The sequence below is a fragment of the Thermomyces dupontii genome (assembly GCF_041956625.1).
Source record: "Thermomyces dupontii strain NRRL 2155 unplaced genomic scaffold VTN31scaffold_9, whole genome shotgun sequence".
NCBI lineage: Eukaryota > Fungi > Ascomycota > Eurotiomycetes > Eurotiales > Trichocomaceae > Thermomyces > Thermomyces dupontii.
Genome location: NW_027192315.1, coordinates 753,233 through 769,132, shown reverse-complemented (window position 1 = coordinate 769,132; position 15,900 = coordinate 753,233). Strand labels below are relative to the sequence as shown.

The following is a 15,900-nucleotide window of genomic DNA, read 5'->3' as shown; positions in this document are numbered from 1 at the left end:
CCGTCGCCAAAAAGAAAAGCAATCATCAACTCCGAAGCCCCTATGTATACATCTAGTTGTACAAAACAATGACGCGGGAGAGCAGGGAAACACAGAGTAGTAGTACAATGCGTGCATGACTGAGAGAAACAAAAAGAGTCTACTTGCGACGGTTCATGGTCTTATCGCACATCTTGAGCAGTCCATCTTTCGCCTCACTCTCAGGGAAAATCTTGATGGCGTCCCTCGCCTTGTCGGCATACTCCTGGGCCAGAGCGCGTGTCTGCTCCAAGCCATCGCTGCGAGCAACGATTTCGCGGGCCTACGACAAAGATTCGGAATCAGTTTCTGCCAGATAATGGTAATGGGAACCAAAACAAAACAAAACAAAAAAAAAAAAAAAAAAAAAAAAAGAAAAAAGAAACTTACCCTCTCAACATCACCCTCCTGCGAAAACTTTCTCCCAACCAAAGCACCCAATTCCGGGTTGGTCTTCCATGCAAACAGCAGCGGCGCTGTGGCAAGTCCCAGCTCCAGATCCGCGCCCGCCGGCTTCCCCAGCTCCGACGCACTAACGGTGTAGTCCAGCATGTCGTCCACCAACTGGAACGCCAGGCCCAGGTTGCGGCCATATGAGTACGCAGCCTCGACGATCTCCGGGGCGCTGTTGCCGAGGAGCGCGGCCGCGCGGCACGACTTGCTAATCAGACTCGCCGTCTTGAGGTACGTCTTTTGCAAATAGTACGCAATGATGTCATCCGAGAAGACCGGATTCTCCTCGTCGGCCGCCGTGTTCTTTAGTTGCATGAATTCTCCCTCGACGAGGTTGGCAATCACCGTCGCTAGCAGCTCCGTCACCTCGGGATTGCGCAGGCGCGCCAGTGCCACGGACGCCCGACCCAGCAAAAAATCGCCCGCCAGCACGGCCATCTTATTGCCGAACTGCTGGTTCGCGGACGCTGCCGAGCGGCGCGTCACGGCATTGTCGATCACGTCATCATGCAGCAGCGACGCCGTGTGAATCAGCTCCGTGATTTCGGCCAGCCGCCGCTGCGAGGGCAGGATGTTTGGGTCGTCGGCAAAGGGGCCCTCCAGCTCCGGTGCCGGCGCCGTCAGCGGACTTGTATCCGGGTTGGTGTCCGCAAGCACCATCGTCGACGTGATCGGGTCGCTGATGTAAGATTGCGAGGCGGCTGTCGGGGTTGGCCTGTTTGGATTCCGCGGCGCCAGGGCCGTGGCCTGAGACATCAGCAGCACCAACAACGGCCGGATGTGCTTGCCCTCGCTCCACGTGTAGTATTTGGCGACTTTGTCCAGCATCGGATGACCCGACCCTAGCAGCTTCCGGATATTCTTGGTCAGGTGCTTCAGTTCCTTGCCCACGAGGCGCAATGGGTCTACGGACACGCCGGGAGGTGCCTTGGGTAGACCCTTGATGAACAGATTCTGCGCAGCGGACACCGCGGCTCCGAGTGGTGAGACATCTTTTCGGCGCGACGGACGGTATCTTCGCGTCTGCACAGCTGCGGCGGAGAAGCGGAGCTCATTCTCTAGGCATTGGGCGCATATCGACGTGACGGACAGCGAAACTCGAGAATGGGTATGAAGTAGCAGGCTTGATGAAGCGCGGACTGTTCGGGCTCGCATTGTTGCACCAATTCATGCCACGCGGTGCCCTCTGCAGAGATTGGTGCAGGGGTCGAGAAGAGGAGGTAGTTATAGGAGGGAATTCAGGGAAAGATCTCCCAGAAGAAAAAAAAAATATCCCCCGCGTTTCTGCGGCGAGAAGGCAATACGAGCTTGATGCTGGAGGCTTTTTCCGACTGAAAAACAAGATCCAGGCTTCCACGGCCGGCCCCGGGCCATTATTCGGATGCTCGCCGTGTGATTCGCGGAGAATTTTGACCTGTCTTAGATAAGCTAGCTGCATTAGGAAACTTCGCTTAGCTAATTCCCGTATTACGGATGCTCCATGTCATCCAACTCTGCACGCGGACAAGAGCCAGTGGTCAACAATGGGACGGATAAAGAAATTACACTCTAGCTCCGACCTAAGATAACATCCGCAAGTAACCCCAGCTACGAAGGCACAAATAACGAGACGACCAGATCGGCCGACAGTACATAACCCATCAACCCCGGTAGACATAGGACCATAACGTAATTGTAGAACAACTAGGACGACAAGCAGAACAAGGAGCGTGTGCCAATTCCAGAGCTCTTCACGGGAGAGAGCGGCAGAGGCCACGAAGATGGTAATACAAACACAAAGTCGAAACTCCGAGGGACCACCATGCGAACACGACAGAGGCGATGGCCTACCCGCTGATGATCGCAGGGCATTAGAACTCGCCGCCAGCATCGTCCTCATCCATTTCACCCTCCTGGATCTCTTTGGCAAGTTCCCGCTCTCGCTCACGGGCCTCCTGCGCACTCTTGAGCTCCAGACGGTGCTGGTTCATTGGGAAACGCATGGCCTGAGGGGGGATCATTAGCATTGCTCAGAGGCAGCAGCGGAAAAGGAATGTAAATACCTTGACACTCTCGTCATGGAGAGCCAGGCACGCTCGAATGCGTGCGTGGAAAGCCTCACCCGGCTCCCCAGTCAAGTAGACATCACCAACCTCCTTGCTCTTCATGTAGCCCTTCTCATGGTCGATCGTTGCGTCGATGACACCATCCCGGATGGCCTTGGCAACAATGTATTCCGCCGACTCCTCGCTGTCCAAGCCCAGACGGATGCAGATATCGCGGAGAGATATCCGGGAATACGCGATGGACATGAGACGGATGCCGGTCGTAATCACGTTCTGCCGGAGTCGAAGGATCAAAGTGTAAGTGCCATCTTTGCGGAACGTTGCACTATGTGTGTTGACGATGTTCAGGAACCCATCCAGATCGCCAACACTGACAGCCCGCACCAGGAGGAAGTATGGATGCAGTGCTCGCTCCAGAGAGGGTTGGCGGAAGATGGAACGAGCGGGAATGTCGCCCATGAGGAGATTGACCACAACCAACAGCTTCATCGACACCTGATAGAAACCACTGGCGACGTGGCTCGACGGCGACTTGCGCGTCGCGCTGGTCAAATGCTCATGGGCCTCACTGTATCGCAATTGGATTGCGCGGATGCGACCGAGATAGTACATGTATCGCGCAATCTGGTTGTTGGAGGCCGACTCGGGAAACGTGTTGTGGGCAATCAGGAGATCAGCCTGGTTGATGTGCGAAGTGGATAGGTAGTTGCGCAAGAGAAGGGTGATGACGGTTGCCTGAGTGTCCACATCCTTGCGGAGCACAGCGGTGCGAAGGGCCGCAAGGAGATGCTTTCGGATGGAGATGACGGCGGCCGCTGGTGACGGCGGAAGCGGCGGCACCTGCTCGTAGAAGAGAGCATAGTAGAAATACACGCGGGCAGCCAATGCGTCCAGAGTCCGGCGGTTCAGGGTCCGCAGTCGTTCCACCAGTCTGCTGGAGAAATCAGCTCCCCGTTGCACCTCCTTGCGGTCGAACAGATAGACCTGCACCAGGATTGACAGGTAGACGTCGACTTCGGGAAGCAGCTCTCGCGGTGCCGACTTGGGCTTTTCGGAATCGACGTCCATCTTCGAGGCGGCCTCGTCGAAGGCATTCGTCTTGCCAATCCCTTCCAGAAGGAAGGCGGCGGTTTGATTCGAGCTGGAGTAGGTGTCGACAATGACATGTGCGAGTACTTCCGGGGTCAGATGCTTCCGCATGGAAGATATCGAGCGCAACACGCGCAGCGTGAAGCGCGAATCGAAATGAGCCACGGCGTGCTCCAGCAGGGTGAAATTATTTTTGATATCTGACCGTAGATCAATCAATCGTCCATCAGCCATCTACTCGATCTCGTCTACTTGGTGAAGGACACTCACCTTGCACTGTCTTCTCATGCGGATCAACCTGAGGCTCCGTCTCCTGGGCCTCCTCTTCGGCGCCCTCCATGGCGACGTCGCCCTCTTGGTCTTTCTGGTTCTCCGACGCCGATAATCGGGAGCCCTTGGCAGGGGGCACTACAACAGTCATCTCGTCACCATGATGATCTGAGCTGGTTGGGGCAGACGATGTCGGCCCACCTGTCGAATCCTCTTGCATCTCCACGTCCTCAGCGCCGTTTACCTTTTGCCCTGCCGCTGGATCCGTCCCATTCGTCAGGGCGTTGTTGGTGCCCTCGTTGCTGGCGCCCTTGGCGGCAGATCTAGTCTTGGACTTGTTCGCCGCCGGTCGGGCGGCTTTCTCTTTATTGCTGGAAGGGCCGTTCTGCGAGTTGGATCGGGCCTTCCCGCTGTTTGCTGACGACGTATTATCGGACTTGCTGTTTGATCTCAAGGAGCGTCTGTCCACCGGCATCTTCGGCAGCTTCGCGGCAAGCTTTTTAGCTCGCAGGGTTTCTGAGTTGCCAACAGGACAGACAAAGGAGGCGACCGGTGAGTTCGACACGGGGCGTGCAAGGTCCGGGGGCGAGCCAAGCACAAGAAGAACAGCGCAATGGCGGCACAGACAGGCCGTCGGGGGTTCAAGCAAGGTTGATGGATGGGTGATGTCAAGGGGGAGCGATGGGATCGAGCAGAGCAGAGCAGAACAGGCTGAACCGCAGGCGTCAGCGCGACTAGGGCGATGCTGACTAAGCAACTCAAGTCACACGGCCTGATCCAGCGGAACAGCGGTGATAGCGGCTGGGGAATGGCTGTTACGGGAAGGCCAGTGAGGGCCTTGAAGCTACGTCGAGGTTTTCGAATGGTGAAGCGACGGGGTGATGAGCTGGCACGAGGTTGTTGGGCTCTGAGCTCTGACGATGTTGTCATGGGCCGGCTCATGGCTGGGTTGCAGATTGAACGATGCCTCAGGCATTCACAGATCGGCGCTAGGCCTAGAGGAGTGCATCGCATCGGCTTGGCTGTTTACAGCAGCAGATCCCCTCGTTGTAGGCCTAAAATATTCAATGTACTTACTCAGTACTAAGTAGTACGGAGTTGAAATAGCACGACCATGGTGGCACTTCTCGAGAGTCATCTGGAGCAGATTACAGAGTCTGCCAATTCGATTGCAGAACTTTCGTATGCTCTCTATAAACACCAGCCTTTCTGTACTCGGACTGACCTCCCCTCAGATTCCCCCCACCGAGGATCTTCACCAATGCGATGCTCAATGCCCCCGATATCACCTCTCTGATTCGAGATACAGAGGCTCACGAACGAGCGCTATTCACGGTTGACCCGGTCACCAAGTCGCAAAGACGCGCAACGCGTCGGATGACCACCTACTCTGCGGACCCGTCAACAGCAGAGTCCCTCGCCAGTCGAATCGCCGCGGCGCGGGCCAATCCACGGCAGTCCGCGGTTGCGCGGGTCCTGGGCGTGGACATGATGGAAAAGATTCGTCGGTCGACCGGCACTTCAGCCCGAGCGCCACGGGGCGAAATCGACGTCGAGGTTCTTCTACAGGGTGCGGAGAAGCTCTGCAATGCCTAGTTTGTAGCCCGGTTTCCTTGTACATAATGCGAGGTGCTGACGGGTCGAATGGGCAGTCCGATTGCAGGGGCAGCAGAGAAAATTTCCTCTCTACGATACCGCTACCAGCAGGTGACCGAGTCTCTTGCGCGGCTCGAGGCCCGGGTCGCCGAGAACGAATCCGCACTGGAGCGAATGAGACGCTCCGAGAGAGAAGACGATCTCGAGTCACCCGAACCGGAGCCGGAGAACCTGGATGTCACCGATGAGGACATTCAGCGAGAGCTGGAAGAGATTCGGGAGCTGGAGCGTAGAAAGCGTATGCTCGAAGAGCGCGTGTCTGGGATGGAGCGTGATTTGGGCGGGCTGATGAGATGACCGATCGTTTCTGCCATGGGCCAATCCGACCAAAGCGATCCGAAGGTAATCGCTCAGATGAGCTGCCCGTGCGATTATCGCGGGCTCCCGGACATCCCCCCATGGTCAGACTCAGGCAGTAGACTATTCAGCAGGCGTTGCCTACCTATTAGCCTCGCTGCCGCATGAGCTGGGTCTCGAATCTCCTAGCGAGGCCACACGTCAGGCCCTTGCCTGAGCCAGGACCCAAGACTCTGATGGGAGAATCGCCTATCAGCTTCAATAATATGACTAGAGTACTAAAAATGCCTATTCAGCAATAGTCCCAAAGTATTAAAGGCTCGTCATGAGCGAAGCTTTTGTATGGGAGTAGATACAGTAGTCTTGGTAGAACTGATGCCAAGACCCGGGCGGGATCGACTCCGGCTCGCAGATCTCGGCCTGGGGCAACCATACGGTATCAAATTCCAACCGGCAAAAGCTCCTTAGAACAAAGATAAACCGGACTGTCGGGTCCTTTACCGTCGATTTATCGCCGACGAGTAGCCTCTGCCCCCCGCCTCCCGCCGAGTACGACCCGATCCGATTGCGCCTCCAAAATGGACGGCTCTGGGGCTCAAGCGCCTCAAAACCAGCCCCAAGTTCCTCCGCAGCAGCAGCCATCGTTGATCCGGACGGACCAGGTGCAGAAGCTGCCTCATCTCAATGACCATCAAAAGGCGCAGCACACGGCGCTCGTGCGCAGCCTATGGGAAGTGCTGGGCTCGCGCGACCCCAACTCGGAAGAGTACCGCACGGCACATCTCAAACTCATCCAGGTGTCGCAAAACTTGATGAAGGGGATGCAGCTGTACAAGCAAAAGCTCCAGCAGCAGCAGCAGCAGCAACAGCAGGCGCAACAGCAGCAACAGCAGCAACATCAACAACAACAGCAACAGCAGCAACAGCAACAGCAAGCACAACAGCAGCAACAACAGGCCCAGGCTCAGGCTCAGGCACAGGCGCAAGCGCAGGCCGCTGCAGCAGCACAGGTCCAGCAAAGCGCACAGCAGCAACGAGCCGGGATGAACAATCCTACAACCTTCAGCCAACTCCTCCCTCAGGTGCAGGCCAAAGTCAATAGCCTGCAGCTCTATTACCCTCCCAACATGAGCAAGGAACAACTGTCGACCTGGGTGAACGAGATTCGGCTGCGGTATGGATTGGCCTTACAGAAGCAGGAACTGGGCCGGCAAAGAGGGATGGAGGTGCGCCAGCAGGTTGCCCAGCGGCAGGCACAGGGCCAACTGTCACCGGAGGAGATGCAGGAGTTCCGGACGCGGCAGATGCAGGCGGAAAAGCTGTATCGTGAAGGGACGGAGTTCCTGAAGAAGTTCTACGACCAGCAGGAGGCGTTCAAGAATGCATCCCAGGACAAGGGGGCAGCGGTGAACATGGGTGCAGCAGGACAGACAGCACCACAACAGCAACCACAACAGACGAGCGGTGCACAAACACAAGCACAGGTGCAGGCACCGGCACAGGCACAGGTTCATCCTGCACCTCACACGATCAACTCTGCCATGAGCGCCGCCCGGGGCCAGGTTGGCATGTCGGCACCAACGTCTCAGCCAGGCCAGATGGTTTCCCAAGGACCACAGCAGGGTGTGATGCAAACCGGCACCGCGGGCGGTCAGACCGCATTCAACCAGCACCAGCAGCCGATGCAAACGCAGCCTTCACAGACCACCGCCGCCACCTCTGCGGCACAACCCTTCTCACAAGCACCGCCTCAGCAGCCTCAACACCAGCCTCATCTACCTTCACAACAACAACAACAACCCACTGAAACAATGAGTGCACAACAACAGCAACCTTCCCAACTCCAACACCCACAAATCAACCCTCAAGGCCCACCTCGAGCTCTATCCCACGAAGCCGCCATGGCACAAGCTGCCAAGCAGTACTCGGCTCAGAACGCAGCTGCTGCCGCCGCTGCCACCACCGTGCAGCAGCACCAACAGCAGCAACAGCAACAGCATGCCGCTGCTGCTGCTGCTGCCTCCGCCGCTGCCCAAGCTGGACACGCGCCGGGCTACGTGCAGAACCGCCCCGACGTGGCCGCGCGTAACATGCATATCCCCAAGACCCTGAACGTCTCTGCGCCAGAGCCCGTCAACATGGGTCCCGCGCGACCGACTCTCTCCGGCGGCCCGGGCCACGGCACCATGGGCGTGATGGGCCAGCCCGCGATCCAGAAACATCCCGGCTACGTGCTCGAGGGGGAAGGCCAGCGCGTTCTCAGCAAGAAAATGCTCGACATTCTGGTCCGTCAAGTCACGGGTGGCGGCGAAGGCGAAGGTTTAAGCCCGGATGCGGAAGAGGTACCTACCCCCTCCCCCTTTTACCTTAACCCACCCTCAGCGAAGAAAGAAGCAAGCTAACATAAAATCAGTTCATCCTCCAAATGGCCGACGACTTCGTCGACGACGTCATCACCGCAGCCTGCCGCCTCGCAAAGCTGCGCCCGTCGTCGACGCTGGAAATCCGCGACATTCAGCTCGTGCTGGAGCGCAACTACAACATGCGCATCCCGGGCTACTCGACGGATGACCTGCGCACCGTCAAGAAGCCACAGCCCACGCAAGGATGGATGCAGAAGATGTCGGCCGTGCAGGCGGCGAAGGTGACACAGGGCCGGACCGACTAATTCCTCTCCAACCACCCTCGCCTTGTTTTCCTAGGAGAGGTGTACTTTTACCCTGCTTGCTTGTTTCAAGTTGCCTTTTTTTTTATTGATTTGATCACACTCGGGAGTTTTCAAGACAAACAAAATGGATGGTACCGCACGGATCACTGTTCATGTTCGGTTCTTTTCTTTTTTTTTTTTTTTTTTTTTTTTTGTATGTCTCCTGTCTTGCCGACTTCGTGAGAGACTTTCGGATGGCAAAGAGTAGATCGGACGAATCTGACGAACCTCGGAATCGACAATCGGAGCTTACTAAGCGAGATCTTATCGATAAGATCGGAGCTTACTTATCGATAAACATCACAGTCATCGCTTTTTAAACACTTGAGTCAGATGAGGATTTCTTCACTTTAGACAAGCCATTGTCCTTCGTTCTCGAGTTTTGGTCTCTCAATTTCTATATATCCTAAAGCGCAATGGCTCTGCGAGTGGCCGGCCGGTGGTTGTGGTCCTCCTCCCCGAGGTCACTACATTCAGTGGTTTTTTTGTGACTGTTCTATGTTCGGTTCTTCTTTTTTTTTTTGTTTTTTTTTTTTTTTTTTTTTGTTTTTCTCTTTTCGGGGCGGGGAGGAGGGAGTGACGGTTCTGAGATCGGCGTTGTATCGTTATTATCTTTCATCCTCTTCTACCCTTTGGTAGTCCAGCTTCGAATTTGATGAATCGAGGTTTTTTTTTTTCCATTCGATCTTTTGTGTTCATGCCCTACAAGACCAAGTAACTCACTGTACATATCTCTTGTCCTCATCGTCATCATCACACCTCCGGAACGAGAGCAACATCCATCCAGGAATTAGAATCTATGTATGTATACAAGAAAGCAACAAAGTCAAGTCTCAATCAATAACAACCCCCTCGTATTGCGTTGCGCGTAGTGTAGTGTGATAAAAACCTAACCTACAACATGCGATGATCTGATACTGTGCGCGATGGTAACCTAGTCTAATGCATCTCGCTCAAACAAAAAGTAAACAGACACCGAAAAAAAAAAAAAAAAAGCAACAGGGCCAAACGAAAGGGAAGAGAAGGGAAAGAAAAAAAAAAAAAAGACAAATCAATCACAAACCAGCTCCAAAACCACGACCACGAAAACCCTTGATATCCAAATTCCAGAGAGCAAAAGCAAGAGCCGCATTTCCGATGCGATACAGAGAGAACAAACGAGATATGAGACGAGACAGTGAGAGAGAGAGAGTGTGTGTGTGTGTGTATAAGTTTCTTTCCGGCACTGTAAATGCCTGCCGGATGGCGGTGGGTATAAGACGGGAAGTGAGCAAAAAGTGCAGCGAACGTCATGTTTGGTGATGATGGTATCGCAAATCTTTCTCGTGGGGCCCATGAACAAAGGAACAAAAAAAAAAAATAAATCTGATGGTAATTATACAGCAGCTGCTCGAGGCCGGCATCTCAAGTCATCAGAAAAGAAAAGAAGAAAAAGAAGGAACTGATGGAAACCCGACGCCGAATGTGCTTGCTGAACTGGTGCTGGTATGATGTCCAAACCAGTCCATAATCTATCATCGGAATCAGTCATCCCGCCCAGCGTCATGACTGCTTCCGGAAATGCTTCAATCGCTTGAATCGCTCGGTCATTCCGGGCTTTTCCCCGTCGGCTGTGCCCCGCCCGCCTCCGCTCTTCTCGCTGGCAGCTTCACCCGCTTCTTCAACAACGGGAAGCGTCGACGGCCCGGACGGACTGTGTATCTCTTGCGGATCAACCATCGTGGAGAGAATCCGACGTCGTGGCTCCGGTCTGGATCGCGCTTCCTCGCTATCTGCCTCCGCTTGCGTTGTCCGGTCGGCGGAGTCCGACCTCCGATCTTGAGTGGGCTGCTGCGCCTCCCCGGACCCGGCACGAGCCGCCTCCTGCTGCTGGCGCTTGCGCTCCGCTTCCTCTCGAGACATCGTAATCTCTTCCATGAAGTTGATGAAGCGCTCGCCATAAGCAACGGGCGGGATTGGCGAAATTTGGCTTCGGTTGTGCGACAGTCCCTTCCAAAAATTCTCGGCTCGCTTCACCCAGCCATACTATTGTCCATCTCTCAGCATCGGCACCAACACCAATCAAGGGGGTAAAAGAAAGCAGCAAACTTACACTTGTCAAACAGTCAATGATACCTAGATAGTAAATCTCCTCAGCCGGCCGGCCATCCTCGTGAGTGGCTCGGAAGCCGCCATCGTCCGAGTAAAACACCAGGTTCTTTCTCTCGTCCAGGATCTCGTCCGGCATCTTCTCACCGGCTTGCTCGATCGGAACGGGTCGCTCTTTCTTCAGAGTCATTCGAAGTTCTCGCGCTTTGCGGGCGTTCTCCATCTTGGACGGCGTCCGCGTGAGTAGGTTGGCACTGGCGTCCTCATCCCGGTCACCACCGGGTTGGAAAACCTGCAACGTCTTGTCCCGAAGTTTTTCCTCGTTACCCCGGGTAAGATCGTGGATCCCGACTAGCAGCGAATAGTCCATGATGTTGAGGCTCTGTAATAGCTTGACATCACGGCGAACCTGCGCCATGAATACCTCCTTCTTCATCGGCCCTTGCTCGAGATGCCGGTTTCTTCGTATCCAGTTGAGATCCTTCATCGTCGCTCGCGGATTCTTCTGTAGATCCTCCTCATGCAAATCACGTCCAACCGTCGAGCCCTTCAGATCAAATGTCTGATGAATGTCCCGGTGTGGCGGGAACAGGTTGTTCATGACGACAAAATGAATCTTCCGGCCGTACGCCATTTTGACCCGGTGCAGCCCGTAGAATTGCGAGATCAGCGTGTTGGGGTTGTTCTCTACGTGTCGATAGTAGTCCGGAAGGATCTTGCGGAGCAATTTATGCTCCGCATGGTGAATGGTCTTGATAATGTACTTGTAGTCCCTCGAGAAGTAGAAGAAGCTACCACTCTTGCCGGGCGATCCCAGCTCGGACAGGATGTACTTGCTCGTCAGCGACATCAGGTAGTCGGCAGGATCCAGCTTGAACTTGGCCCGCAGGCTTCGAAACACCCACGGAGCATAGTCCTTGAACTTGAAGTCGTACTTGGCGGATGGCGTGAGTTCATTGCCAGTACTGCAAGTCGTCAGTAAAGAATACTCCAGGCCAAGGGGCCAGAATTGGCGGACTTACACATCAAAAGAAAACTTGTGGGATGCTTTGAAATCGGCTGGCGTGAGCTCTCGATCCATCTTGGCATTGATTCTCGACACCACAAACCGAATCCCCGTCAACATGTTGTACGCTGTCACCCAGTTGACGTGGTTCTGGTCGACTTTTGTGCCTACAAGGACCCGATCATCATCCTCCTCTTCGCGGCGTTTCTTGCGCGCCCGTTTCTGCTTGATCGCCTCCGCCCACCGAGCGGCATCGTCATCGACCACAGCTTCGTCTGGATGGCCCTCGGACCGCGTGGCACGACGAACAAGGCTCAACGACCCGCGGCGCAGATGACTGCTTGTGGAGTCTCGCCCCGTCGCCTGCGCCCGTGCCTCGTCCGACAGCTCGCGACTGTTCTTGCGGCCGGACGGGAGCTTGGGCACCTGCAGGGTGTGTCGGTGTGATTGCCGGGACGGTGACGAGGGCTGGGACTCGATGCTGAGGGGGGCCGGCGGAGACGAGTGTCGCTGATGGGAACGCGGCGTCGGAGGTGCCAGACGGTCGGAGTCGGGGGCGACTTGAGAAGAGGCGTTGTCGGCGAACGTCGTCTGAGACACGCTCATCTGGTCCCGAGTGGGAGACCGGTCGACAGACCGATCACCATCCCCCTGCTGCTGCGTTGCGGCGACGTCGGGGCCCGCGCGGTCCTCGCCGCCGTCCGCAGATGTTGGACGTCCATCGCCGTTGACGACCGGCTTCACACTCGGGGAGCAAGACGGGCCGTGTGTGCCATTGACCTGAGCCGCGGCGCCCGTCTCCGGTACCACGCCGTTCGTATACCCATCCTCCATGGTCGACAAGCGAGACGGCAGCTTCTCTCTGCTGTCTCGGACTGATCCACTGGCCAGTGGAGGCGTGTTTTCATCCTGGGACGCGGGACGATCTCGGCCAAAGGAACCGACGCTAGAACGAGTTCCGTTCACAGAATGAGCACTGGCGGATTTTGAGCCGGCGACAGCATGGCGATCCCCCGGCTGATGGAGAGAGTGGTAGTCGTCATTGCTGGAACCGGAGGGGTAAAATAGAGGCACCTTCTCAAAGGGCTTTGAGGGCGGGACATCGATGGAGGGCTTTGAATGATGATGATAATGCGTGTCGGTCACCAGCGAGGGCATGTTCCGGGACTTGATCTTGTTCCTCTTTTTTCCCTTCCGGATCACTTCTTCCCCTGTTCGTGCTTTGTGCAGTTCCGGAATGCGGGTTCCGACCCAGGCCGCGTCCCCTCGTCGGCAGCGAGGAAATGACGTGACCGCTGCGTGGAAAGGTTCTGAGGGGTCGGAGATTGGCGGATATGGACGACTCAGTCGAATCGGAACGTGAGCCAGAGGGCGCAGACCAGGGGAAGGAGTGATGGGATGGCCGCAGATCAGTTCACGACAGACATACTCCGTACTTTTCTTTTGGCCGCGAGCAGAAACGAAGATCGAGGAGATAAGGAGACGGAGACGATCGGGGGTTGCTGGACACAATGCGAGAGAGCGGAGAGGATGGCAGCTCGAGTCGATGTTCCTGCTTCACAGAGAGCGTCTCGCAGTGAATCCGATCTCACAACGCTGGCGCGGGAACGAACCTCAAGCAAATCAGCGCTGAGAAAGGGAGACTGGAGGGACGGAGATGGGGGCGAGTGCGGATCGCAGCCTGAGGGCACAGGCACTCCACTGACTACAAACTGACTGGCTCAGGCCGAGCCTGGCCCCGACAGTCCAGATATTCTTAGGTCAGCCTCGTTAGGCGCTAACCCTAAGATGGTTAGTCGTCTCGGCGCGGAGATTCCTCAATCCGAATAGATGACGTGTTGGCCAACCCTAAACCGGGCCAGCTGCTCAACGGCAACCTTATCCAGCTGTGGCCCAATCCGAGACGGATTCCCAGGGGTCCTCCTGACGATCGGCCGACGCGGTGAACTTGAAGAGGCTGAGAATCGAAAGGACAGTTGGATCACATCCCTCACCCCGTATGAACTACCTACGACTTTGACAGAAGAGTCTACCTTCGTCCTTGGTACCTAGTAGCACTGAGATGGGCGATAAGCACGCCACATCCAAGCATCGATAGCGGAATACATTCGCCACGAGAACAAAAAGAATCAAAATCCATTCAACTAACTCATCACACAAGACCAAAGGTCCCAAGACACCCGGTCCAGAACGACGCCAAACAGACCGAAGGGACACCCAGCATTACCGTAACATCCTGCAGGGAAACCTTCCACAGAACAAAGATCCCGAATAGACAGACAGGGGGTACATAACAAAAAAGCGAAATATACAAATAGCATGTGAAGCACAAACGAAGAACACACAAAAGCACCGTGGGAATCATCAAACCATCCAAAAGAGGAAATGGGGACCCATCAGGTCAGGTCACGCCTCGGCCTTCGCTTCGGCCTTTGCTTCCCCCTTCTTGGGGCTTGACTTCTTGGGACTTTCCTTGGATTCCTTGGTTCCCGACTTCTTTGCCGCCGTCCGTCGCTTGGGAGCGGCTGATGCAGCTGGAGCAGTGGTCTTGACGACCCGACCAGACTTGGTCTGGCTGATCACCTTGGGCTGCTCAACGATCGCGGGGGCCTAAGGGGTGGTAAATATCTGTGAATCAGACAATGATCACACGGGACGTACCATTGTGGAAGTCTTGCGTGGCCTCGCGGTGTTCGCTTTGGGCTTCGAAGCAGACTTCTTGGTAGCACTGGGTTTGGCCGAAGTGTCCTTGGACTCCTTGGACTCCTTTGCTGCTTTCTTCGTGGCTGGCTTCTTGGAAGAAGAGGCTGTTTTGGCCGTCGCGGTTTTCTGCTACGATCAGCGGGACCACTCACAACGTACTGTACTCGCCGTCTTGCATACCTTGGCGGCGGGCTTGTCCGCATCCTTCTTCGCGAGTTTCAGAGGGCCCGAGGGTCCTGTGACGCGTCAGCGACGTAAACGTAAACACGACGTAAACCATCGCGATCGAGATCGCCAGATCGACGCGCAGTGCTAGAGATGACATTTGCAATGACTTACCCTTTGGCTGAGTAAATTCACCCTTCTCAACACCGGTCTTGATAGCCTTGTTGAACTGGCTATTGAACGCGGCCTCCGAGAGGGTGATTTTGTTGTTGGCAAGGATGTACTTCTTCAACGACTGCCGGCTGCAGAGTAAAGCATACGTTAGTTCTCTACTTTGCACTGGCGATGGCCGAACGCGAGGCCGACATCCTCTCCCGGGGATCGCCGCCGGCCGACGACGGAAGCGACACGTCTGGGAGAACGACAACATACCTGCTCCCGTTGCGCTCTTTCAGCTGTAAATCAACACGTTAGTATCAAAGAAATTTTCGCGTCCTTTCACGCGATTTCAATCTCATAGCACCGCGATGTTTTAGGGGGGAGGGGATATTGTTGTGTGGTGGATGCGCGTCACGGTCGCAAACGTCGCACCCCAACACAACGGCCCCGGGCGCGACCGAAGATCAACTTACCGCCAGCAGAGCCTCCTTGATCATATCTATATCATTTTGATCAGCATCGAGACGCGACCATCATGATGCTAGAATCATCGCGACGCGACGTTGTGGCGGCGCAGGATCAGAAGACATACCTTTGTAGGACGCATGGCTCGCGGCGCCGCTTTTCTTGGAAGCGGAGGCAGCTTTCTTGGGAGGCATGATGATATGTGAGTGCGTCGGAAGCGATAAAAAATTTTCTTGCGAAGAAACGAAGAATTCAAGCACCAGAGAATTCCAATAATCAAAGAATCGAGCGTGCAGTGAGTGTTTTGGGAGCGATCAGAGGACGGAGGGAAGAGGAATGTCGCGGGGCCTACGCGACTTCTTTATAGGGCAACGGCGGTTGACCCAGGATCACCTAGCGGCTCTCTCTGACTGGCCGATTTGCCAGAGTTTAGATCAGGCTCGCGGTCGATTTGATTCCTCCGATGAGCTTGTGGTCTGGTACTGGAAGTATTTTCTACTAGTTACCAGGTCCTTGATTTTTGATCAACTGGTTTGACTTGATCAAGTACGGAGTACTATGGACCTACGCCTAAAATTGTCAAGGTACTGTACCTCGATGTTATGCCACGTAGAATTTACCAGCCCAACCGAGTCTCTGGATCCGACGGCCAGCGATGGATTTTTGATCTCAAGCGAGTTTGATCCTGGTTTGCCTGAGTGATTACGGAGTCGACGAGTAACTACTACTAGAGGTAGAAGGCTAGTTGCTGAGATGGAATACTAATAAACAGATAACTA

At 55.2% G+C, this 15,900-nt stretch overlaps 7 protein-coding genes across 7 annotated transcripts; 3 read left to right on the top strand and 4 right to left on the bottom strand.

Annotated features, from left to right (window-relative positions):
* Positions 1-139: 139 nt before the first annotated feature.
* VTN31DRAFT_7479 (uncharacterized protein) lies at positions 140-1,626 on the bottom strand (the record flags this gene model as incomplete). Its single annotated transcript, XM_069408204.1, has 2 exons — positions 140-301; positions 409-1,626. The coding sequence occupies 2 exons, from the start codon at positions 1,624-1,626 to the stop codon at positions 140-142; spliced, it is 1,380 nt and encodes a 459-aa protein (XP_069257977.1).
* Positions 1,627-2,321: 695 nt separating this feature from the next.
* Positions 2,322-4,350, bottom strand: VTN31DRAFT_7478 (uncharacterized protein; the record flags this gene model as incomplete). Its single annotated transcript, XM_069408203.1, has 4 exons — positions 2,322-2,456; positions 2,514-3,805; positions 3,876-4,013; positions 4,077-4,350. The coding sequence occupies 4 exons, from the start codon at positions 4,348-4,350 to the stop codon at positions 2,322-2,324; spliced, it is 1,839 nt and encodes a 612-aa protein (XP_069257976.1).
* A 639-nt stretch (positions 4,351-4,989) lies between these two features.
* VTN31DRAFT_7477 (uncharacterized protein) lies at positions 4,990-5,828 on the top strand (the record flags this gene model as incomplete). Its single annotated transcript, XM_069408202.1, has 3 exons — positions 4,990-5,057; positions 5,111-5,470; positions 5,528-5,828. 3 exons carry the CDS (start codon positions 4,990-4,992, stop codon positions 5,826-5,828), a joined length of 729 nt encoding a protein of 242 aa, XP_069257975.1.
* Positions 5,829-6,406: 578 nt separating this feature from the next.
* On the top strand, positions 6,407-8,496 carry VTN31DRAFT_7476 (uncharacterized protein; the record flags this gene model as incomplete). The annotated part of the gene is made up of 2 exons (XM_069408201.1): positions 6,407-8,170; positions 8,242-8,496. The coding sequence occupies 2 exons, from the start codon at positions 6,407-6,409 to the stop codon at positions 8,494-8,496; spliced, it is 2,019 nt and encodes a 672-aa protein (XP_069257974.1).
* A 1,581-nt stretch (positions 8,497-10,077) lies between these two features.
* On the bottom strand, positions 10,078-12,787 carry VTN31DRAFT_7475 (uncharacterized protein; the record flags this gene model as incomplete). Its single annotated transcript, XM_069408200.1, has 3 exons — positions 10,078-10,560; positions 10,628-11,588; positions 11,646-12,787. The coding sequence occupies 3 exons, from the start codon at positions 12,785-12,787 to the stop codon at positions 10,078-10,080; spliced, it is 2,586 nt and encodes an 861-aa protein (XP_069257973.1).
* Positions 12,788-12,866: 79 nt separating this feature from the next.
* Positions 12,867-13,575, top strand: VTN31DRAFT_7474 (uncharacterized protein; the record flags this gene model as incomplete). The annotated part of the gene is made up of 3 exons (XM_069408199.1): positions 12,867-12,988; positions 13,355-13,373; positions 13,426-13,575. The coding sequence occupies 3 exons, from the start codon at positions 12,867-12,869 to the stop codon at positions 13,573-13,575; spliced, it is 291 nt and encodes a 96-aa protein (XP_069257972.1).
* A 460-nt stretch (positions 13,576-14,035) lies between these two features.
* VTN31DRAFT_7473 (uncharacterized protein) lies at positions 14,036-15,315 on the bottom strand (the record flags this gene model as incomplete). Its single annotated transcript, XM_069408198.1, has 7 exons — positions 14,036-14,239; positions 14,291-14,458; positions 14,513-14,568; positions 14,672-14,799; positions 14,930-14,952; positions 15,130-15,155; positions 15,249-15,315. The coding sequence occupies 7 exons, from the start codon at positions 15,313-15,315 to the stop codon at positions 14,036-14,038; spliced, it is 672 nt and encodes a 223-aa protein (XP_069257971.1).
* Positions 15,316-15,900: the final 585 nt, after the last annotated feature.